General features: G+C 36.0%; 1 protein-coding gene across 1 annotated transcript in view; it reads left to right on the top strand.

The window, feature by feature from the left end:
- Positions 1–26592, top strand: part of LOC118192864 (amine oxidase [flavin-containing]-like) — a 115122-nt gene that overhangs the window by 71844 nt on the left and 16686 nt on the right. Inside the window, 5 exon segments of the mRNA XM_035363887.2 lie at positions 11559–11718; positions 15028–15127; positions 15283–15338; positions 15341–15393; positions 21809–21906. Coding sequence (XP_035219778.2) covers positions 11559–11718; positions 15028–15127; positions 15283–15338; positions 15341–15393; positions 21809–21906 — 467 coding nt within the window.

Raw genomic sequence — 26592 nt, forward strand, 5'->3', positions numbered from 1 at the left:
CTTCACTTTCCAGTAGCTCCTCAACAGCAAGAGTTCGATGTGGCCGTGCATTGTCATCCATAAAAATTAAGTTTGGGCCAATGGCACCTCGGAACAGACGCACATGGGGAAGGAATACCTCCTCACAATATCGATCCCCGGTTACAGACCCTCTGTCGAAAACGTGGAGCTCAGTTTGCCCGTTCAGCATAATGCGTCCCCAGACAAGAACTTCAGGACCACCGTTACGGTGTCTTTCCTTGATGCTACCGGGATAAAACCCGACCTCTCTCCAAATCAAAACGCGTTGAGAATCGCTTCTGGTACTAAACCGACTCTTATCCGTAAAGACGACACGAATCCATTGATCAGCTGTCCAGTTTTTGTGCTCTCTGCACTACTGTAAACGGTGACGTCGGTGGCCGACTTTCAACAGGAGGCAGCGTTCAGGACAGCGGGCCAATAGCCCCCCTTTGTGAAAGCGTCTGGCCACAGTAAACCGCGACACTTGTCGCGCCGTTGCTGTACAGAGTTGCTGAGTAATGGCGCTCGCTGACTGCTGTCGGCCTCTTTTCGACTGCAGGATGATATATCGGTCATCCCCTGCAGTTGTCGTCCTCGGGCGGGCACCTTCAACCTTTCTAACAGCTGTACCTGTGGTTTGGAACGCTTTCCAAGCGCGTGAAACGACACTTTTGTTGATTCCGAACTCTACAGCTACACTGGTGACACTACGCCCCTTTTCCAGCTTTCCGATCATTCTTCCACGTGTGAATTCGTCCAAGTGATTTCTTCTAGCCATTTTTCACGAACTGACTGGTACTTGCAGCGAATATGTTGAATTGATCTCCATCGTTCCTTTTATTCTACTGTTGAACTGTGCGCGCCGACATCACGCGTTTTGTGTACGCTCACGTCGCCTCTGACATTTCGTTCCTGATATTTACATACGCATGACGTTTCTACTGACTTACGTGTTCGTATTACTGATCTCCAGACCTCCTTTTCTGCAATTTCATGGCTATCTGCTAAATTTTTACATTGTTGCTTAAGTTTTGCACACCAGTTTAGATTTATATATAGCATTGTCCTAACATAGGTATTTTGACAGAAAATCTGAAACAGCATGTCAATTTTTTTTTTTTTTTTTTTTCATATTTCGATTCTACGACTCAAATTATACCTGGATACTAAATTTTGAAAAATTTGGTCCAAAATTTAGGGAGAAATTCAAAAATTTATCTTGGCGTATTTTTTCCAATTTGCGCCAAATATGCCAAACTTCAAAACGCGCCAGTATATAAATTCACTCATATCTTCGGAAATTTTGAATAAAAAAGTGTCATTTTTTGCAGGTATCCTTAGAAATACGTCTACTTTAAGATGATGGTGAAAATTTTATAGATTATAATTCAAAAGCGTTTTTGAAAAATTTATAAAAATTATTTAAAAATACAAATTTTGAAAATAAATCATAAAAAATGAGCAAATTTTATTGGGAATGAACCTGAATTTCGAAATGTGAAAGGACGAATCAAATAAGTTTAATAAAAAAAAGAGAGGTTAATAAATATATGTTAAATTAACATTGAAGAGCTAAAATTTTGAAAGCTAATTTTTTAAAAACTATTCGTGCGATTTTTATAAAACTTGGTAGTTTTGCGGAATTTGAATCGTAGAATTGAAATATGGAAAACAATTGGTATGTTATTTCAGAAAATGTTCGATTTTGTGTTAAAATACCTATATTAGAATAATGCTATATGTAAATCTAATATATATATCCTAAGTCGCGCTTTCGAGACATGAAAAACGCTAGTTGAATTTTGTCAATCGGCTCAGTAGAACAAGAGATACAGAATTGTATTTTTTTTTGGGGGGGGAGGGACAGTGAACATGATATGGTTCTTGATGTAATGGTATCTTGCACTCCAAGCGTATTTCATGGGCTTGTTCTGATGTTACTGTCAGACACGTGAGATAAGTCACAAGACGACAACAGATATCAAGCAAATAATACATAGGCTGTTCGTTCATCTTTTAGCTGATTTTTATTGTATTTAATGAAATATTTTATCTTACTTTTTTTTTTTTTTTTTTTTTTTTTTTTAATGTTATATTTGATAACCCATATTCTCTTCACTATCTTTCTACTCGGTAATCTCCAGCAGAATAAAACCTTTTGTAGTATCGAAAAAGGTATCTTATCACATTCCTCTTGAACAACTTTTCATGGAGAGTTGTAGGTCGATGTTTGGACTGAACAATCCGCTTTTTCAAATCCGCTTCCCAAAACGCAAAAAACCATGTTGATACTTGACTAGATTTAAGTTGGGGCAAATGGCCTTGATGCTTGTTTCTTGTTCCATTTACTTCAGTTAACAGTGGATTTTGACGTGTGGCTGCTTGCTTTATCTTGATGCAGTTCTACCGATTGATTGCTTTATCTTCATGCAGTTCTTGTCTTGATCTTGCTTTGTCTTGATGCAGTTCTGCCGATTGATGGTACTATGAGTAAAGAGAAAGTATTTCTTATTTGAGAATTGGGGAAAATAGAAAAAATAGTACAGGAAACGATATTTTCCTATCTTATTTTTTCCTTTTCTGTTTTTTGTGCGGAGTCTATTTTATTTTTTATTGTGCGGAGTTGATTTTGGTATTTTTCTCTAATTATTTCATTTTTAATTTGCCGTTATATGAAAAAACAGCAACAATCATAAATCCCTTTGAAAAACATTCTTTAGATTCTTTTAAGATTTTTTTCCTTCCTCTTTGATGATAATCAATAGATCTCTTTCTATTGAAGGTCATTTAAATGTACATCCAGGAATCATCTATTGTGACAACATTTTTCCTCTTTTGTCCAGATAAATGTTTCTCATATATAATTATACAGCGCTTTCTGCTTTCAGCGGTTTGTCGTGGAGAAAGACGATGGAACAGCATTTTTTTTTTTTTTTTTTTTTAAAGATTCAAATCAGTTTTAATCACTGTTTAGAGTTTACACTTTTTCATGATTTTGAAACTGACCTTTAAATTTGCGGATTTTATTTTAATATCTAAGACCTTACCTTTGCAACATTGGAAATATTCCGTTTTTGCCTTGGATATGTATTTGGATTAATTTTTCCACTTGAAGCGAAACTTAGATGACTTTTTTTTTTCCCTTGTTGACAATATTACCTATCGAGCTTTAGCTATCGAAAAACCAAACCATGTCTTTTACAGCACTTTTTAATGACTAGATAAAATATTCATCGGAAAGAGCACAGACATAGCCTTTAATCCACTGCTTCTTTAAAAGTTCCATTTTGCATGAAAACACAACTGTCCAGTAGCAGACGATAACTTATACTTTCAAAAGTACAGTTTCAGTTTTTAAAAAAATTCCAAGGAGCTAATTTTATTTTATAGCGAAGCAAAAATGGCTAGAAAACGTGCGAACAGTCTCTTTATTTCAAACATTTTTAACGAAGATAACGTAAATGTTTATTTACATGTTTATTTAGTCAAATTTATTTCTATAAGATAAATTAAGTTTCTATAACTCATAAAGCTTTTTTTTTTTTTTGTCTTCCTTAACAGCAAATCTCATTATGAAATTACATGGAAACACACTGAGTCTCATGTATATTGCATGAATCATTCGTAACGTGATTTTTTGTAATGTAACGACTTTGATTCACAGAGCCATTAAGACAGAAGCGGTCAAACTATACAGTAGCTGGTTAATTTCGTTACAACTATCTTTAAATTAATTAAGGCTTTGATATTATTTCTGGTGTCTACTTGTTAAGAAAAACGGCCATGATCGAACTTTCTATTCCAAGATGGCATCATCGATTTTCAGACATCTGGCTGTGAATTGAGAAAACAAACCCCATTATATCAGGGACAGGGACAGGGAAAAGTGGAAAAGTGGACGGAACACCAGAACTTCGTCAGTGACTTTTACAGGTGTTGCTCCGCCGCACTACTAAGACATTTACATAGTAATTTTACATTAATATTAGACTTACGTATTGAATATACAATTACAAAGACATATACATTGCAATATACATTGCAAAGAAATTAACCTATTAACAAAAGTTGGATTATGGCAGATTGAAATAACATAATTACTTCGAACATACATACAAACTTTCATTGTACATTGTACTTCATACAAACAATATAGTATTTACATTAGTATATCTAGTTACATCGAATTAAAATAAACATCATTTTAAGGAGCTAATTGAAGGATTTTTTTTTTTTTCTTTTTTTCTTTTTTTTTTTCTTTTTTTTTTTTTTTTTTGTGCACTTTATCATACTTAGTTGAATTACTAAGGCGAATTCTCTTATTAATACATTTCCTTTCATTTTTTTTAACTTGTTACACACAAATGCATCAGCACTGAAATCTTACATTATTATTTTTGTAAATTAATGTATCATAAATACAGAAAATATACATTAGAAAATCACATAATACTTACATTTACACTAATATATCTAATAGAGTCGTATATTATTTATATTATTTTTTAATTAATGATTTAATTATTACATTAATACAGTCCAAATTCTTAATGTAACTATTTTATAAAAACTGTTTATACCATATTTAGCCTGTTTCAGACACTTGCAATATTTCTGAAATCTTGCATTATTTTTGCAAGTTGTAGAATAAGAGGTATTTATACAGATGTGATAGCATCTTGACATATGTCTTCTCTTTTATATGCAAAAAGTTTCTTCATAATCATGGAAACCTTTTGTTGTAATTGAGGTATCGTTAGCATGCATTTAATGTACTCAGGCGTAATTTGTGACCTTCCTTTGCAGTGTAGCTCTTTTGTGAGCTGGCACTTGAAAACATAGTGTTCTGGGTCTCCCTTTTCCCCACATACGCACTTGTCTGAATCGCTCAAATTTCGTGCAAAGTAGTACGTGGGGAAAGGACCATGTCCAGATAAGAATATGTTGATGAAGAAGTTATAAGAGATTGGATCATATGTGGGTTTCTTGTAGAAGTTGAAAAGCCTTCTACCTACTTCTGCATTTTCCCATTCAGTTTGCCATTTTTTAATGTAATTTTTTTCAACATATGTTTCACATACGATTTAGGGAATGGGACATTGATTGGAGGTAGAGATGGGTCTTGAGCTGCATTTTTAGCAAGCGCATCTGCCCTTTCATTTTGGGCTTGTCCAGCATGCGCTTTTACCCACTTTATTTTTATAGATGTTCTCTTGCGCTGTGATAATAAATCGTAGATATCTTGCACTATTGATGATTTGTTTCTTGCATCATCGACAGCTTTAATTGCCGCTTGGCTATCACTGTAGATGGTAACATATGTTAGATGCTTTTGATGAGACCACAGAATAGCGTGTTTTATGGCTGAAAGCTCAGCTTGGAAAACGCTGTTGTTGTTCCTTAGGTGTCCTTTCCATTCTGTTGTTTCTTGTTCTGAGAGGAGTGCAAAGAATGCGCATCCTACTTCTTCGTTTAACTTTGACCCATCTGTGTACACGACTGGAAATGAAGGTACACTGAGGGTGTCTTCTTTTGTAGATATTCTGAGTTTTGCATGTACTGCAGGGTGTCTTAGGTAAGGATTTCGTGGCTGTTCAAAATCAAGAGGGCACAGGTTTTGATCTTCTACCTCTATGTTTTTCTTGAGGTGGAATAACGTGGCTAAGTCTGCATCTTCTTTTGCTTTCAGGTGGAGGGGTGGGATTCCTGTTAATACACAGAGAGCTGCCGTTGAGGTAGTTCTGTATGCTTTTGCTATTTGTAAGAGGAAGGGCCGTTGGATCGAAGCTAAGAGTCTTTTCTTTTTCACTGTCATAGGGTGAGTCCATGCTGATGCCCCGTAGAGGATTATTTTTTCGATCACGGTATTATAGAGAATGTTTTGCATCCTCGACTTGAGGCCCCACGTTGTGCCTTGCATCCTCGCGAGGGCTCTAGAAATAGTTTGGGTCTTCTTCAGAATTTCCATGAGGTGTGGGATCCAAGAAAACTTTTGATCAATTTTCAATCCAAGAAATTTGATTTCTTTTGAGATCTTGATTCTTCTATTATTGATTTTAATGCAAGGTAGCCTTTGTAGCGATTTGCCCGGTTTTGGAAATAAAATAATATGTGATTTAGACTCTGAAATTATTAGTTTTTGATTGACGCAGAGTGAATGGAATATGGAGAGAGTCTCGTTACTATTCTTTTCTAGTATGTCTCTTGAATGCCCATTTGTTACAAAGGCCACATCGTCGGCAAAGGCGATGAGCTTTGTATGGTCCGGCCACTTGTAGGAGGTGATATAATTGAAGGTGATGTTCCACAGGTCTGCACTTAGACAAGAACCCTGTGGACAGCCCCTCGTTATTCTTCTTTCTACTATACAGTTGTTGCTGATGATTATCGTTGCTCTGTTTGTTAGGAAACTATTCATTAGCTTGAATATGTTCTGAGGGCATTTAATGTTGCGCAAGGCTTCAAGGATACCAGGCCACCACACGGAGTCAAACGCATTTTTGAGATCCATGCAGAGTACTGCTGTATGGTGAGCTGAAGATTTATTCCTACGGATCTGCTCTTGAAGTTCTACTATCGCATGTGATGTAGATTTGAGAGGTCTGAAGCCGTATTGGTTGGGGCTTATGGTTTCGTTTTTCTCTAAGTGGTGGCGTAATCTGCCCGCGATTGCACGTTCCAGAAGTTTACCTATTGCAGGTAAGAGGTTGATTGGTCTGAAGGCTTCCGGATCCGTAGGATCTTTATTATTTTTCTTAAATAGTATTGTTTGTCCCTGTTTGAGACAATTCGGGAAGACATAAAATTTGAGGCAGAGGTTTAGTAGTTTGTGGAACAGAAAAGGCATTGCGTGGTGAATTATCTTAATAATCCTGTTGTCTAATCCGTCAGGTCCCGGAGCTTTATTATTCGGAAGATACTTAATAATTTTTGAAATTTCTTGTGAGTGGAATTCCACATCGTCTGGAGTATTTGGAGCGGTATTATTGTATCTAATATCGGAATGTGAGTGGCCATCATCTTCTGCGTTATCTTTTAGGAAGACAACATCTAGAATATTGTTGAGAATCTTTTCAGTGACATTACCAAGCTGGCTGTTATGTGAGAGTTGATCTCTCGAAAGACCGATATGTGCGGGACTAAAAACTTTACTTGTAGCCATTTTATACAGCTGGCCGTACGTATCTTTATTACTACAGCAGTAATTCTTCCAGCTGCTTAATTTTGCTTCAGTTATTTTCTTTTTGTAATTTGCCAATTGTTGCTTGTATTTTATCCATATTTCCATTTTCAACCCTTCCGGAGCACTTTTCATTTTTCTACGAAGGGCCCTTGTATGTTGCTTTTCACGTCTTAATTCCTTTGTCCACCAGTTAGTCTTCGTAATCTTGTTGTTGTTACGGAGTTTAAATGTGTTGGACGCTGTCTCCTGTATTGTTTTGATAATTGTTTCCATTAAATCATGGACTGCATCGGGTGATGTGCATTTATCTATAAGTTTCTCCGCATACTGAAGACATGTGGAGATTTTTCTTCCAAATTGCCTTGCTTTTTGCTTTGAGATTGAAAATCTTAATTTGAGGTCGGGGATTTCTTCTGATAATTCAAATGAAATGTAGTTATGATCTGAGTGGCTTGGATCATCAAGAACTTTCCATTCTTGTATTTTATTGGAGATACTCAATGTTGACAGTGTCAAGTCCGGCCATCCTTTACCATTTGTTGTTTCAAATGTAGGAGTGTCTGAAGAGAGGTTATGTATATACAGATTGTGTGTAGCAATAAAGTCAGCTAGTGTATGTCCTCTATTATCTGTATTATTGTAATGCCACATTTGATGGTGAGCATTGAAGTCACCTGTAATCACGTGCTGTGATCTTCTGAGATTACTAAAGATATTTTCTAATGTGTGGAGATTCGGCCCCATATCCTCTCATGGTGAGCAGTAAATGGAAGTAATTAATAGCTGTTCTGATTTACAGTTAATACTTATCGTCATCACATCTCTATGGCTTAATATAATTGTAGGGGACCATTTGGTATTGGTGACTATAATACTGGCACATGGGTTAACTAGAGGATCCTTTTCAGTAGATTGAAATATTTGCCAGTGAAGGGGAAGGCATCTAACTTCACCTTTTACGCAATACGGCTCAGTAATGCAAATTACATCATGATTGTTATTTTCAATTACTTCACTAAGTTGTTCTGACGCCTTTTTTCCTCTGCCTAAGTTTATTTGAAGAATTCTAAGCTTGTCCTGTGGAGGCGAATTATTGTGTAAAATTGTCGTAAACAGTTGAGATTGGGGAATTGAAAGGGCGGCGGTAGTACTTGATGGATTCATGTACAGAAAGGGAAGTTTAAATTAACTTAAAAGAAACTAGGTAGTAAGCTAACTATTCTTCTTGCTTTGATGTGTAAACTGCAGCAGCTTTAATTTTTGAGATTTCCCTCTGATATAATGGCCATTTGGGGGAGAATGCAGCATGTGAAGTATTGATGTAGGTTCCATATGTGCAGTTGAACAGTTTACACTTGATACAATCCGGTACGTCTTCTTTGCAATTCCTTATGGAGTGAGGTCTGCCACAGAAAGCGCAATAAGTCCTAAATTTGCATGCACTACCAGAATGTGAGAAATCTTGGCATCTGTAGCATCTCCTCACTCCGTAGAATTCTGCGATTGGGAGAATGCTCCAATTAATTATAATTTTCCTACGTTCAATACATTTGGATAGAGTACGAGGGGAGCATTCGAGAACCCACTTAATGGTGTTTGGGTTTTTGCCTTTTGTGTAAAAGAGAGGTGAAATCTCCTCTTTATCAATCCTTAGTTGGTCAACTAGTTCTTCGAGAACTAAGTTTGGTGGTAATGTATTCGGGATATTATTGATTGAGATTTTCGGTTTTTTAACCCTTGGTGTTTTTATTTCTATTAAGTTATTTGCTTCTTCGGAAACGTTTATGGCGTTAGTAATCTTGTTGAGTTCTTCCTTTGAAGTGCTGCTGATCGCGATGCCTCCATTCTTAATATTTGCTATATAATCAATATTGGCATTTATTTCTTTGAGGGGAAGGATCTGATTTAGTTTCTCTGTAATATGGCATTTTAGCTCTTGCTTTGGGTATAGCAAAATAGTTGGGTTATTTTTTCTTGGTACCTTTGCTACAGCATCAGCATATGAAATTTTAGGAACATTATTATCCTCTAATAATGACGGCATTGTTTCTGTATTAATTAAGTCTGTGGTGGAATCATCGCACTGACGTGTGACGGCGTGGGAGGGATGCGGAATACCTATCGGAAACGGAACGTCGCTTACGTTACTGATCCCATTACTTGTAGCAATATCTCTGAGCTCATCGAGCATCTTTTTAAGCTTTGTGAACATTCCTGGTGGGATGATGCGTTTTCCGCCTCGTCTAGTACTGGCTAGATCTAGACATGCATGACAAAGATTTACGGCTCTTATACGCGGTTCTTGGCGTACTGTTGCTGTTTTTTCCGGTGGTAAAAGCATACTTTCCGAGTTGACGGACACTGAGCTCGAAGGACGTGTAGTTTGAGCCATGCTGGAAGCTGACTATGAGGGAATTACTATTATAAATTGTGAACAGTTATACTGTGATAAGTTGCACACACTCCTGAGAAATGTCGTAGTACAGAGATAATTGAATGGAAATGCTTTCTATACGTAGAGAGCCAATTTTTTTTTTTTTTTTTTTTTTTTTTTTTTTACGATGAATAATACCAGTATAAATTACTAATCAGATTAGATGAGTTAAATATAAAATATATAACAAAAAACAAGTACAAACATAATAATAGAATGTTAAGAACAAATAGATTCTATTCAGTGCAATAAATGAAAAAAGTAACTAATATAAGAATGTAACTTATTAAAAACATTGGTAAAATGAAATGAAAAATGTTAGGCCGAATATATATTAAGTCAACTGCGTTATTCAGCACTTAAGAAAATAAGGAATATTAGGCACCTTAATTCATCTCTTTAAACACTAAGCAATTAACTCTGTTTGTTATTAAACTATGCAATGCGTGTGGTATAATTAATCAATTACAGAAGCAAGGAGAATGAGAAGCGGGGACAAAAGAGTAAAAAGTCCTACCTTGGTAGCAGTACTTCTTCCGTAAGTTAGACAATTTCCAAGAGAGAAAATTCTCAATTCTTGCTAAGAAAAGAGTGCGAAAACAATGAAACACTAATCTTATCACACAATATAGAGTCTGTACAAGCTGTTACTAAAATCAAAATTTCACCAAAATCACTAAAATTGAAGTAGATGACCGATAGAGATGCAAAATTCACTTTTAAAGTACTCTGGAAGACTTGAGAGGGAATTTCTCTGTCCTGTTTCCGTTTTCTAATTGAATAAAGAGTGACTGCACAATTGAGGAATATCCACTGTCGTAAAAACCGCAAACGTAGTGGGAGAGGCTCTTTGTTCGTAAGGGTCCTGGGGGGGAAGGGGAACGTTGTAGATTCCTTCCTTGTGGGGATTGCTGCGGTGGGATTTCCTCCAGGGTAGAAAGGAGAAAATAAGCCAAATTTTATATTTTCTGAACTATTTGACGGAGAATCTTTTAATTTAGAAATCCTTAATCGTCATTTTCCGCTGATTGTTGTCATCTTTTTTTCATGAAAAAAGGGCTGTAAAAACTGGAGAAACTGCCTGATGAAGAAACCACTAGTACCTTTTGTTATCAACAGCTTTTCTTATCTCTTTGGAGCTCTTTGTCATAGTTAGCAATACGTTCAGGGATGAAACCGTACTTTTTCCTGCAATTTCACAGATGACTCATCACACCACGTGCTAGCTAAATAATCTTACGTAATTAAAGTAATAATAATCTGATCACTACGAAAATAGTTCCAAGGAAAACCTGACACGATTGCGCGTCCGGTGATATAAATCTTGAGAGTAAATGATGGACTAAAGTGCCATGTTGTTCTTCCCTTGCATGAACAATGGCGGACACAATGGGCTCCCACGAGTAAACTAGAAATTAATTAATAACTTTTTACGTATGGATGATACAGGCTTAATCCATATATCAAAACGCACGTCTTGGCTTCCTCAATAGTATGGTATGATTTACTCAACCTAATTATGAGGACTTACGCGAAAATTGCGAATATTGAGGAGCGTGAAAACAGCGATGCACGGCAGTTCTTCGGCAGGTGAGACACCCCATTACATCAGGAAGCTAAGAAACTAAAGTAAATTACATTATCAAAAGAGTTTTGGCAACCCCATTTAATGAATTACAAGAGAAAAGTTGGTTCGGCGCACAATTTTGTACTCTGGTTGGAGCAGCATCAAATCCTTCACAAATTTTAAAATTTGTCCTAAGTTTTACTAGCGACATTTTTTGGAATGGTAACAATAATTTGAAAGCATACGGTTTAAATTTTTCTGCAACTGCAAATTAGGAATTTAATGCATATTTTACATCATTTTTATGTTTTTTGTTACTAGTGTGTATTTGTGTGTTGGCATGCCTACACATACATGAATTTATTTGCTAGGCTCATTACGTTATTCTGGCATGTCCCCCAATGCTGCAAATGAAGATTCACTTCAAGCCTTCACTTCCTCCTCTCCGTAATCAATTGATGCAAAGGACGCCGATGGGCTCTCTAATGAAAGTCATTCTGTATTACAAGACAACATTCTGGAGAGAAAATGGTAAACTTGATCTAAAAAAATCCAATGTCAGCTTTCAAGCTGTCAGTGCTAAAAAAGATCTACAAGTTTAAAGATGATTTAAGTTTTCTTAACCCTATCGCTGTTATGAAACACTTATCTTCTTTCTTGTTCGATAATTTAATAAATGAATAGTTTCGATTGAAACACTCCATATGTTGATGATACAAAAGAAAACTGGTGGAATATATATATAAGATAAAAAAATATGTAAATCTCAAAATTATAATTGATACCTGATCCTCTCTAATCTCATGAAAATTGTGTTTAGTGTTAAATTGTGCCAATATAACGAACTTTGTTATTATTGAACTACCTTGGCAAAGCCGATGAACTGTGTACTGTAAATAATGTATATACTTACTAAAAAAACGTGGAGCTTATCATGCTCGCTGAGAAATTAGACTCCCAAAATTCCAATCAACCAAATTCCCATTGGACCTCAGATGACACGTGATTTCAAAGTGTGCTTCTCATGTGAATTAGATTTATAGCGTTAGAAATATCCGAAATTAAGCTAATCTTAAAATTTTTAACGTTAAAAGGGGAAAAGAAAGTGCTATAACTAGTAAAATAAAAGCTTCTAATTTACAAATTATAATTACTTTAGCGCAAAATGTGTTTCAAAGCTTATCTCCCTGCAAAGGCAAGGACCAATAAGAAATTAACTTTCTGTCATGTGACTTTCACTATGTACTCTCTTTTTCTCCTGCTCAGCTCAGTCACAGACACCAGGTACTGAGCTAAGGACTGGTTGCACTCACATGACAACGCCAACGATCTTGAACTCACATGCCCAAACGAAATATTAAATGCTATTAAAAGGTTGAAAAACAAGAAGACACCGGGGTACGATAACGTCACAAATGTTGCAATCAAATGTTTACTGCCCGGCATCATCACAAGGTACACAAGTATTTTAAATGCTCGCATTACGACCAACTATTTCTCAAGTTTATGGAAAGGTGCTAAGAGGATTCTTCCGCCCAAACCGGGCAAAGACATAACTAAACCTGAGGGTTTCAGGCCTATCAGTCTCCTGCCGGGACTAGGCAAAATTTACGAAAGAGACGTCCTCAAACGTATGAATCCATACTTGGACAAACTACCAGTTAAATAGTTTGGTTTTCGTCACTCACTGTCAACGACCAAGCAGTTCTTAAGACTTTCGGAATACATAGGAAGTTCATTTCACATTCGTCAGAATGTCGCCTTACTTATGCTGGCGAAGCCTTCGACCGCGTCTGGCATGAGAGGCTTATCTTCATAAGCGCTGATTTTTCGCCTGCCCTTGTCAAGCTTATACATTCCTTCTTGACCGGGAAGAAATTTTATATTTCGTTTGGTAAAGACGACTCAGAAATCAAGAGAATTAGAGCCGGTGTCCTCCAGGAGCATCTTTGGACCCATCCTATACTTATTCTACTTTGCTAACCTACCCAAGGCTAACCTAGACTACAACTACTGACTCAGATGTTATGCGGATGACACCGCTCTTGCTGCAATGTCCGCCTGCCCCAGTCTTGCAATCAAGAATCTTCAAAATATGCCACAGCTTGAATTCTGGTACCGCAAATGGCGTATTTGCATCAACGCAGGCAAATCGCAGCTCTTAATCATTAGGAAACAGCACTCTCAAGCTCAGATCACGTCACAGCTCACGCTCTTCAATACTGAGGTTCCGATTGTAAACAAAGCCAGATATCTTCGAATAATGTACAACTCTAATTGGTAAGATCACTTGAACTATGTTAGATGTAAGACGATTGGTGCTATCCAGAGCCTCACTGCTCTTCTAAACTAAGACTCAAAGTTAGAAAAAAAAAAGAAACTTATCCACTGCTATAATTCGTCCAATTTTCTCCTGCGCCTCGCCTTCCATCAGAAACAAGGACTTCGAAAACTCCAGATCACGCAAAACAAGCTCTTACGCACCAGGACGAATGCACATTTTCTGGTTTCTAACAAGACGCTGCATAATGACCTCAAGATAGAGCCCATACTAAACTTTCTGCATAAGCTAAACCAAAAGTTCTTTACCAAGGCGCTTTCCTGCCCGCATATGAAAAGTTTAAAAATCTTCGACTACATAATTCTGGAGGAAGATAGCGACTTGAGGCCCTTAGCTGCTCACATCACCCGCGACTCAAATTTCCCTACGTAGCATGCGTATCTCTGTGTGCATAGTGTATATAATTGTAAATAGGTATTATCCTCATTACTATGTATCTCAAAAATTCTTTTTATGTATCATTCATTTTATGTACCATTATTTTGTAATATGCTATTATTTGTACTTTGATAATTTATCTTGCCTCACTTATTAGGATTCTATCAGGACTCGGACACGGTACTTATCGGACTCTTGCGCTTCTACGCGCACTGCTCCTAGGCCACGCCATGATCGCTTTCCTGTTAGGTTTTGCTCCATCTTCGACCTGTGTGACGTATTGGTCACTCCCTCTACTCCCCTCTCAGACCTCCTATCGGATCGGCCTATGTATTTAAAAGTCAGGTGCCCACAGGGCAAACATTGAGCCGGTAACATCTTGGCAATACCAGACTGGACTGGACTCAGTCAGCGAGGAACTCTCACGTAGCTAGCACAGAACTTTGTAAGATATGCCATGCACCTACTCAAAAATATAACTGCGCAGAAATTGCATCTAAAGTTTAATTTATCAACTTGATTACTTATATTAACGACTTTCATACTACTGCTCTCTTGACTTGCCACCTGTTATGAATTTTTCGTCACCAGGACGCTATGCAAATACACCTTTTAATTATTAAAAAGTTAAAGTGAGTGCCCAAGGGATAATTTAATTACTGGCTTATACTCGATGTAGTAGTCACCAGATTTGAAACTTATGATCCAGATCTAATAAACCTCCCTCTCCTTCTGCAGCTGTCCCAGGCATGGCTTGCTGATTGCCGAAGCTCACAGCTTCACTTCTCGTTTTCTTTTACGAGGCTATCTCAACTGAAGAAGCTTCATTTTTGGACTTTTACATTATGTCAGGACCCTAAGGGGACTCATTCAGGAATCTGGAAAGAGCAGGAGTAGAGCATCTCCCGCTGCATGCCAGAATAACGAACAAAGTATCTAATAAAATCATCTCGAAATATTAGAAGTATTCCTGCATTCAAATCAGATTTTTACACTCGAAAAGCGAGATTTTTTTAATCAAGACAGTAATGATTAATGGAAAAGCAAGAGATAATTTCAATTTTACGATCATAACCTGCTATTTCAATTTAACTATGTACTAAAATACAATTACTTTGCAGGGCTTTGCGGCTCACTGTTGATTGAAGGAGGAGATGAGCATCCTGTGTCCTTGACTTTAGATGACACGAAACCAGATGGTAGCTATCCTGCCATTGTAGGGTATGATATTCCATAGTTTTACAAATCTATGCAAATATTCCTTATGCTTTCGTGACAATGATATGATGATTACAAATTTATAAAACCTTTTCTTGGTTTATAAATTTAACCTAAGCTCCTATAGGATAGAGCTTATCCTTGATTTTTTTTTTCAGGTTGATACAAGCTGATAAATGTCGCCGTATGGGAAGTTTGAGCCCTGAAGAACGGAAAAAAAAGTTGCAAGGAGTTTAGCAGAGGCCACTGGATGTCAAGAATTTCTGAAGGTATGCAATAGCATGGATGTAAACCTGAAAACAATTATTCAGTGAGTTTCTAAGGAAATGAAGTTGTAGAGTTATTAGGTTATTTTGATCAGGATATGCGAAAAAGGAGCAATGCACTTGATGGGACTCGAACCTGGATCTTTCGAATATGCGCCGAATGTACTACCGTTACACCACAAAGGCATGCAGAAAGGAAGGGGAAAATAGCTTACATACTCTCCCATTTAAAGGGCAACTGTAGATTAAGGGAGCCAATCTCCAAATCCTGGTGGTAAAGAATCATCATCCACCACCGTTTTTTAGTTCGGGCACCACTGTAGAAGGTTATTTTGAAGCATTTGATGTGAAAAATGAGCAATGTCCTCCTCGGACATCGAACCTGGACTTCTCGAATATGCCCCGAGTGTGCTATCGTTACACCACAAAGGCATGCAGAAAGAAGGGAGAAATACCTTAAAATTATTCATGTGAGGGTGGTACACTGAAAATCGTGGTAAATACATCGTGGACGAAAACGGCACGGAAAAAACAAAGCAATGTAAAAACGTCATCGTACAAAACATCGTGAGAGATAAGAAAGCAAGGAGAAAACATCGCGATTCTAAAACATGGTGTATAAATCATCATCATCGAAAATAAAGCTGTTCAAAAACGTTGCAATTTAAAAACACCGTCATCGATAATATCGTGGTAAAAGATAAAGCAATTACATATCATAGCATCAGAATAAGGAAAATTGTTTAATTTTATATTTCATATTTTTTAATTAAAAATGTTAGCTGAAAAATAAGAAGGAAATTTAGCCTTTAAAAACTGAAAATGAGTAGAAAAATGATGCTACGTATAGCAGTTAATAAAGGTGATTAAATTATTAATCTTTTTATAGTGCTATTGATAGCTTAAAATATAGTCTAAGAAAACGATTAGGGGGAAAAAGTGAGTAATTGCAAGAGGTTACAAAATTCCGTTCATTACTGCAAGTAGCATTATTTTCCACTCATTTTCTGTTTGCTTTCTGTTTACTTTAGTTTCCGTCTTACTTTTTCAGCAAAAATTTACTATTTTATTCAAAAATTTTAAATTTTAAATATTCGTTATTGCTTTTTGCACTCACAGATTATTATTCAAATATGCATTTACAAATTTAAAGAAAAAAATTATATATGCGATGTTATCGTCATACGATCATTTCTAGGTGCTTTAGTTTTTACGACTGTATTTTCGACGACGATGTTTTTAAACTGCGAAGTTTATGAACTACTGTATTTTCTACGACCATGTTTCGTACTACGATGTTTTAGAACTGCGATCTTTTCTTCTTGTTTGTTTTCCCCCACGATGTTTTGTACGATGATGTTTTCTTCTTGTTTTGTTTTTCCTATGACGTTTTCATCCGAGGTGCTTTTACCGCGATGTTTTCGCTTGTGACCCTGTGACGTTATTCAAATGAAATGTTTCGAACTGAGAAGAATCATGATGTCAAGAGTTTAAAAATATTCGCTATATTTTTCAATTGAAAACCCATCCTTTGCATTTATAATTTTGAAACCATGCTAATTTAAATGCTTATTTATTTTTGGACCCTTATAGACGCTCCGTGTTCTTTTTGGTAGCATACAACGTGGACTCTACGTAGAAGACGAAGTAGCGAATGTTCGCTATGTCTTTCAAGAATAAAAACTGCAGTAGAAGGTTTAAATAACCTTTTAGTTTGAACTAAAATAAATAGATGGGCGCACTCGGTGCTCACAATACACCACCGCTTGTGGCTAACTTAACTTTAACAGAAAATAAGAATGTAACAATTCATTAATAAATTAAGAGGGCTAGTGACTGGCTCCTTAGCTTAACTAAACGCTAAACCGGCTGCACGCAGCAATGTCGAGCCGAGAAATATCAGTATAAACTTAAAGCCGTCTAATAACAACGACTAAAGAGCTAATTTAAAACACGCAGCATAAACTCAGAATTAACTCCGCTACTACTTCTCAGGAACTCTTGAAATGCAGCTTAAATACTGCTGAAACACGCTTAGATTAGCATCTACGTCATTACAAATTTACATTCCAGCAGGAAGCTGGAATCAGAAAGGAAAGGAAAGTAAAACTAAAAATAATTGGTTAGAATAAAACACCGTAATTTCCGGAAGAAAGGCCGCATCAGCGTAAACGCCGCACTCGAGAAAAATGGCGGGAAAAAATTTAAAATTACACAGAAACGCCGCATCAGCGTAAACGCCGCAATAGATTAAATTGCGCGTGACATCGTCGTGGGCCGTATAGATGCAAAAACTCAACCTAAGTCCTGATATATGACATACCAGTTAAGAAAAATGCATGAAATGAAACCATAACTCAAAAATAAGTTAAAGGTAAGAAATATATAGCTTCTGTGCCGTTTAGAGACATTTTCAAAAAATTTTCCGCTCCCTAATTAAAAACTATTCAACAAGTACTTGTACCCAAACTGATGGGATCTGTATTTGGCAGAATGCCAAGAAAAATCCATTCATGCTGAAGGGGAAATACGAATATTGCGAGGCAGGTGGAGTCGTGTCCGCCTTTGAAAAAAATTGCAGAAAAGGCAGGGGTGGGGAGAGGATGGGTCCTGGAAGATTCATGGAATGGCAGAGGAGAGAGACTATTCAAACTGATGAGAATGTTGATTTGAAAGGGGGAAAAATTTTATTATTCTGAGATCTCGTTTAGGGTGAATAAGGCATGTAGGTCCGTTCAAGGAAAAGAATGTAAACAAAATAACGTTCGCAAAAAGCAACTGAGTGGTCTTTTGTGTGGGAACAGCACTAGTCTATGCACAATGACAAGGCCATCCAAACAATGTACAATGTCCATCATAGGAAATATTTTATTTTTAGTGCACCTAAACGCCGCATGGGTAGAAACGCCGCACGCGTTGAAAATGTAAGTTTTAAACACGTAAACGCCGCGGCGTTTCTTCCGGAAATTACGGTAGTTCTTAAACCTCGAGCTGCGATTAGAAATTTAGTGATTCGAAACACTATCTATCACTAAATTAGACTACTGAGAAGTTCGATACCTTTTTATCTGAAAGGCCGTTATATACATTCAAATAGAGTTAAGTAAGACGCGTTTGGTTTGAATTTCAAAAAGTAATATATTGTGTAATTCCCTCCCCCCATTTGGAATGTAAATAGTCTTTTCAATGCCTGTTCCTTAAATGTGGTTCTCCAGAATGTAGTTATTGTTAATTAAATTTCAAAAATTAAGCACCGCTAAAAAAAAAGAGAGATGTTCATCTATTCGAATTAACTTCGAAAAAGCTATAAACAAGCTAAAGAGATGATGCAAAATAAATGTATTGTTACGGATTTGGTATTTAAATAGTTAATGTTAGTAGAATTATAAATAAAAATTGTTTTATTCCCCGTGCAGTGCAGAGCGTGACGAATATTAAAAGAAAGCTAAGCCGTAAAATTAAAAATACAAGAGCATGTGCACTTAACATTTAATAAATAAATATCTCTTTTTGATTTCAAGAAATTGCTAGAACAATCTCGCGCGTGATTTAAAAAGCTCATAAAAAAAGGAGGAAAAACCTCTCAATTCAGTTAGTTTCTCCCGCAGAAACTAATTATGCCTGGAATATTTTCTCTCGATAACTTTTATTTGCACTCCCATTTTATGCCACATGCCAATGAGCCCATTTAACTGTCATATCTTTCCTCTCCGCTATTTGCTTTAGTGTTGTATTGTGTATAAAAAATACAAAATACCCAAAAAAAAATTTTTTTTAATTAAAAATACAAAAAAAAAAAAAAAAAAAATGGGAAGCACTTCCGCAGAGAACCCGGTAAATGTAAACATCGCCAACTTTGGCGATAATAGTTCAAACCTGGTAACCCATCGCATTTATCCTATTCTCTTGTACGAAGTTAGCAACCATTCTTCATGCGTTCATTTTGTTGAATTATCACTGTCGTTGTTCGCATTTGCAGATTTATATTATTCTTCTCTTATTTATTATTATTTTTTCTGAATTTTTTAACAACTAAATTGGTATTTTCGTAGATATATGTTAGATATTTTCTAACAATAACCTTTCAGAGGATGGCAGGTGTGACATAAATAGATGATTAAATTGAAATAAAAAATATTATTGATTATCTAAGATGACAGAATAGTTTGGTGCATCACCATGGTCATCAAAATTTGCAAACCACTGCTGGTGTAAGGAATATATAGTATTCTGTGTTAACTGGAATTTAAGACAATTTTTTTTCGTATATCACGCTTAACCGGTTAATTTCAGTATATTACTACTAATTTATATTTTTTAAATGAATTTTTATTTCCGTTATAAATCCTTATATATTGTCTTATGCTTAATATATTATTTTCTGTGCTAACTTGAATTTAATACAAATTTATTTTCGTATATCACGTTTAACCGGTTAGTTTTACACTTACATGCTTATTATCTGTGAATTTTTACTACCATATGCTTAATTTATTGTTTTGTCTGCTAATTTGAATTTATATGCACTAAAAATCATGTTTACGGCTCGGCTCATCGTCGATGAACGGCGAGCTTGGCGAGTAAAAATGCAACGGCGCCAACGAGTTCTTTCCCGAAGCGCCAACGGGTTCTCTGCGGATGAAAACCCAAAAAATGATTTAAAATCTAAAAATTAAAAAAAAAAAAAAAAAAATGTATTCTTATGTTTTATAAATTCTCGCTATCCCTAAACTTTCTCGAGCCATGTGGCTCCCTCTAGTGTACAGCAAGTAAAATACTTATGCAATTTTCGTATTTCTGCTCGCTTTTATTTAATTCTGATGAGAAGGTACATGGTTTTGAACCATAGGCACTCCCTAACTTTCAATAATTCGCATTGGCATTCAGTTAGTTGTAGTTTTAAGAGTTTGTTTACAAAACTGCTCTCGTGGACTTAATTCGAAACAGCTTTCTCTAGCTGTTTTGAATTAAGTTCTGTTGAACGTTTGAGTAGTTAAAAGATAACGACTGTGAGATATTCCGCTATTGTAGAATATCTGAGGAAATTTAAGCGTTTTTACTTTGTTTTTACTTCCTTGTATCTTGTAAAAGGATGTATTGTAATCGCAAAAAGTTTCAGGCAGCATATTTCGACGAAAATATCCATTTTGACCGCTATCGAATGCAATTTGACGATGCTTTTGCGTGATATCTGTATGTAAGGACAGAATAAAATACTCTTTTCCTCCAAAAAAATTATAAAACTGCTTTAAAATGAATTCTGAAGAGAATTTTTCGTGGCGTGTGTACGAACGTATGTACGTACGTATCTCGCATAACTCAAAAACGAGTAGCCTCAGAACGTTGAAATTTTGTATATAGGACTGTTATAACATGTAGATGTGCACCTCGTATTTTGGTTGCAATCGGCCGCACCAAACGTACATAAATATATTTATATATATATCCACTCTGTTACCCGGCTGAGTGATCTCAGTTTCTTATTCTTATATGTTTGTAAATTGTAAATTTTTTGCTTTAAAAATGATTGAATTATGTTGTTTTTATCTTCCGGTTAAGAGTTTTATGCCTTTAGGAAATCTGTGTGCAATATTTTTAGAATTATCAACAATTTTAAAATTGTTTAAATGCCTCTAAGCCTAATTTTATGGCGGCCATTGATCTTGTTTACATTTGAAAGATCTGAGTAGCGGATTTGTTGCCAATCTAGAGAAACTTAGCTTCGCAACAGCAAAGATAACGCCTTCATTTATTATTGCGAATTAGATCATTATGCTTAATCGTTTCTGGAACTTTTTCGAGGAAATAAGTGTTTAAGATTTACTTCGAAATTTTTACTACAGATATTTTGAGTTATGTATTTTTGCCTTGTCGCGAATTGAGAACTGAATTAATTAAATGAGAAATACTCAATCGTCGGTGAAAAACTGTTTCTTTTTTGTTTTGTTTGCTTAATTTCTTTTATACATCGTTCTAGCTTTATTATAGTATTTGCATCGAACATGTAGCAACGATTCGATAATTCTTTAAATGATATAAATTTTGTGCATTTTGAGTTATAATATGAACGAAATATAATACTGTTAAGTTAACCTAGCGCCAGGGTATCGCTATGGTAAACAAATAGAGTGAATTTTAAAGAATGCATTTATTCTATTGTGGTTTATGCGGTGTCGGCGAAGTAGATTTAATTCAATCCAATAAGTTTAAATAAATGCAAGAAAAAATGCGTATAATTTAATATTCCGTACAAGGAAGTCATGTGGTGTACACATCAGATTTTTTTGTTTGTTGTGATAATTATAAATTTTGTTCATTTTTCATCGGACTTGTGCATTCAATTCATAACGAACCCGTACGCACGCAACAGTATCGTTATTTTTCTCCTATGGTGAAACTGAAATATTCTCTCTTACAGCCTATTCACTATGAAGAAAAGAACTGGATGGAGGAACAATACTCCGGTGGTTGCTACACTGCTATGTACCCTCCCGGCTTCTTTACCAGATATGGAAGGTAGGTTCCAATAGTCGTAAAATAGTTATAAAGTAGTCGTAAAATCTACGATCCATAGCGAAACATATAATATGTATTTGAAAATTTCTGCGACAATTTTAATGCTTACTGTGAAAACTCTTTCTCTAAAGCGTCAATGTGTAAGTGAAAAGAAGTTTGATATCTTAGAGCCAGAAAAGTGCTCATAATACGAATGTAGTGATATGAATTGCTTTCCTCTGAGATAGTTTTCCAAATTTATTTGCCGGAAAGGGTCGTTTGTACCAAATGAGATATTAGTTTCTAAATGGCACATTTCGGTGAAACGCTTAAATGCGTTGTATCTCTTTTCAGATTGTTGCCACCAAATATAATCGTCGTGTATTATATTAAAAAAAATTAAATAATGAAGAATCTGCATGAATGTATGCATGTGTGAAAAAACAGCTGTACCTAAAGCAATCAAATTTTGAATAACGGAGTCCACCATCCGAACACGGGCACCTGGAAACCGGAATTTTGAATTTGTTTTATTATCTATTTCATATCTTGTAAAAGTTCAACGATTTTTTTATTAACAAACTCAACAATTTCAAAGTAGGCAATAGCAGTACTGTACGAAATAAAACATTTTTATCTTCAGCGCGTAAGACTGTCTATCGGAAATGCTAAAGATATGCCGTATCAGCGCCAAGAACGGGTTACTTAAATAAAATAAACATATAAAACGTTAATAATAATAATAATAATAATAAGTTGTTTTTAACGCCATCTTAGGAAAAAATAAATATTGATGTGATGAACTGAGAAAAGAATAGAAATAAAAAGTATGCCAAAACTTAATGCTGCATCGGAAATTCTAAACTTATACTGTATACTTCTTTTAAAATTTTTGTAATTTTGCTGTTGAATTGTATATGGCGTAACTGCGAGGAAAATGATGCTCAATAATAAAGCTAAAAAAAGACGAAAAAAAATCTGAAAGCTTTCATATTTTAGGCCCACCAGCGGCCGAGCAGTAAAGTCGCTGAACACTGGTAATTTGGTCCGAGGTTCCAATCCCGCGAACGGGCTGGCTGCATGGGCGTTTTCGTGGTTTTCCCCAAGTGTAACGTGTATACGAGCCAGTTGCCCTTAGAAAGTCCTCCTCGAAGGCATCCCTCAGACAGATAGCCCTAGCGTGCTTTGTCGTAATTAAATAAACCAACCAAACCAACCAACTTTCAGATTTTACATTATGCCAAAGGAAGTGTTTTGTGTGTTACCTTCATTTATTCAATAGCATGTTTTTCGTTCTTAAACTATAAAATTCACTTCAACAGCACTATCGCAAAATAATTTTTAAATGAGCATATCTTTAGAATTCCCGATACACAGTCTCGCGAGCTGGAGTTAAAAATGCTTTCCCCCTCCCGTACAGTTTTGCAATTGCTCGCTTTGAAATCGTTCATTTCCTTAATCAAAAATTCGTTTAAATTTTACAAATATGAAATAGGTAATAAAACAAATTCCAGATTCCAAATTAGGCCTTCCAGATGCCCATATTTGGGTGGAAACGTCCGTTATTCAAAATTGGATGGCTCTAGGTACCGTTGTTTTATTACAATGCGAGAAACATACATACATTTATGCCTATTCTCATTATTTAATTTTTTTTAATATAATACAGGGCTTTAATATTTGGTGGCAAAAGTTTGAAAAGTGAAACGATATTTATCAGAACCAACGCAAAATGCCAAGACGAAATTAATAGCCCTTCTGGGCTAACGCCGTTTGCGCTGAAAATGGGTTAGTAGGAGTGAGAGTAACAGCAGACTGCTAGACTGCTAGACTGCGAACGCAGCGACAATGCAAAAAACATTAATAAACCCTTTCGGGCGACCATCAAAATCTGAAACCTTTCAGTTTTTTAGTCCAAAGGGGCTTAGTTCCTAAAGGACTATTGTTTTCGTTTTGCCATTTTGCGTGGATTCGCTACAAACGGCGAATCACTTTTCAAACTGTTGCCACAAAGTATTATCGCCCTGTGTTATATTTAAAGAAATTAAATAATAAAGAAACTGCATAATTGTATGTATATTTCTCGCATTGTGATAAAACAACGGTGAATTCAAAATTTGATGGAGCCATCAAATTTTGAATGACGTAAGCCTCCTACGAATTATTGGCATGTGGAAGACCAAATTTGAAATTTGGAATTTGTTTTATGATCGATTTCCTATTTTACTAAAACTTTAACGAATTTTTGATTAACAAACTAAAATATTTCAAAGCGAGCCATGGCAACGTTGTACAGAAAAAACATTTTTATCTCCAGCGTTGCGGGTCTCTGTAGCGGGAATTCTAAAGATATGCTCGTTTTAAAACTATTTTGCGGTATTGCTCTTGAACTGAATTTTATTGTTTAAGTGCGAACGTGATATTTAATAAATAAATTTAACATACAAAATGTTAAAAAAAGTCTCTTTGGACGTAATTTAAAATCTGAAACTTTTTATTTTTATTTTTTTTTATTTTATTTTTTTATGTATACAACGACGAACAGTTTCTTACAGGATTTAAATATCATCGGAGATTTTTGAGAAACATTGAAATTGTTTATTTCAAATCCAAATTCAACTATAAGTGTGTGCGCTTTCATAGTCTTGCAATATACACTCATGTCCATAAATTAAGGATAATTCGGAGTCACGCAGAAATCGAACTCTAAAATAAATATATCACCTGTAAAATCACTACACACATCTTCAAGAATCATATGCCAATTTCAGGAAGTAACCAGATAACACCGATGGTACGTCACAATGACGAGAGTGTAAGAGAGTGATGTATAAGAATATTGGCAAAGCAGTAAAATTGTTCGCAGGCGCTTTATAAGCATTTCAGTGAAATAACCGAATAGTTATGACACAAAGGACGCATTTGGATGATTTTTTACGTGGTAGAATTATCGGCCATCTGGAATCTGGGCGTACCCAACTGGAAGTATCAGACGAAATGGAATTGCCCAGAGTGTCATCTCCAGGCTTTGGCAAAGATTCCAAGATGATGGTAATGTGAGTAGACGTTACAGCACAGGTCGCCCCAGAGTTACAACGCCGAATGAGGACCGGTATTTGGCAGTTACTGCCAAAAGAAACAGGCTGAGCACAGCCTCAGACCTGTCTCGTCAGCTCTCTTCAGCCACTGGTACGACAATTTCAAGGCAGACCGTGTATAGACGCTTAGGGCAGATTGGTCTATATGCTCGTAGACCTGTCAGATGCGTTCCACTTACTGCAACTCACTGTCGCCTGCGGTTAGCCTAGAGTAGAGAGCATGCATTGTGGACACCGCAACAATGGGCTTGTGTGATGTTTTCCGACGAGTCCAGGTTTAGCTTGCAGTCTGATTCTCGCCGGACATTCATATGGAGAGCTCCAGGTACCCGTTACCACCAAGAAAACATCATTGAACGACACCGTTACGGTGGTGCAGGAGTGCTCGTTTGGGGTGGAATTATTCTGGGTTCCAGAACTCACCTGCATGTTCAGATTGGAACCATGATAAGCCAAATCTATCGGGACGTCATTCTGGAACAACATGTACGTTTGTTTCGGGGTGCCATGGGCGCACAATCTGTGTTTATGGATGACAACGGCCGTCCTCACCGTGCAAGCATCGTAAGCGAATGCCTTCAAGCGGAGGATATCATCCGTATGGACTGGCCAGTATTCTCTCCGGACTCGAATCCAGTAGAGCACGTGTGGGACATGCTTGGCCGACGAGTTGCAGCCCGTCAACATCCTCCTACGTGTCTACCTGAACTTCGGAGAGCATTGCTTTTTGAGTGGTGTAATATCTCCCAAGATCAGATCGATAATTTGATACTCAGCATGCCTAGGCGTTGTACGGACTGTATTGCATCGTCTGGGAGACATACAATGTGTTAACAATCATACCAACCATGTAATTTTTTTTTAATTTGCTCCAGGGAGAAAAAAATGCTAATTTGTTTAATAATTAACACATAGCATCTTTTTTTTGCTCTTTACCTTTTGTTTAATAAATAAGCTTTACAAATAAGTCAAATTTGTTTTGCTTCTAACTCTTCCTTTGCCTGATTTTGCATTATCCTTAATTTATGGACATGAGCGTAAATTGTAAGAAATATCTATATGAAATAAAGCTTTTCAGATACAGAATATAGAGCACACATACTGAAATATACAGAAACATGCATAAAGTTTCATTTCAACAGATAGAAAAAAGAATTGTAATTCATAGCACAGAAAATACAGCTCTGTTCTAAAGTCATCTTAGTTTAGAGACAGTAAAACTAGTACTTACTGTTATTATTATCCCTGAAATACTTTATGAAATATTTTTTCACACTAGTCCTTGAGCTACTAGGAATTAATTAGCACTAATATGTTTATTCATGAATATCCTTGTGGTACTAAATTACTAACAATTTCGAACACACGCTGTAATTCCCTACAGAACAGAATAAAATTAACATAATTTAACATTAAAAGTTGTCAGATTTGTTAGATACTATAACTGAATTATTCAAGTTAATCATTTGAAGTATTTATAACAATTAATTTCTTATACTTCATTTAAAAAACTTGTAATGCTGAATAAAATTTAGCTATGCTTATGGAATATTCTTTAAAGATCAAGCAAATATATGAGTACTTTTGTCGCACGAGTCTCGTTTATTAT

This window comes from Stegodyphus dumicola, chromosome 11 (assembly GCF_044657685.1).
Source record: "Stegodyphus dumicola isolate Sdum_Otavi_A_Nest chromosome 11, ASM4465768v1".
Taxonomy (NCBI): Eukaryota; Metazoa; Arthropoda; class Arachnida; order Araneae; family Eresidae; genus Stegodyphus; species Stegodyphus dumicola.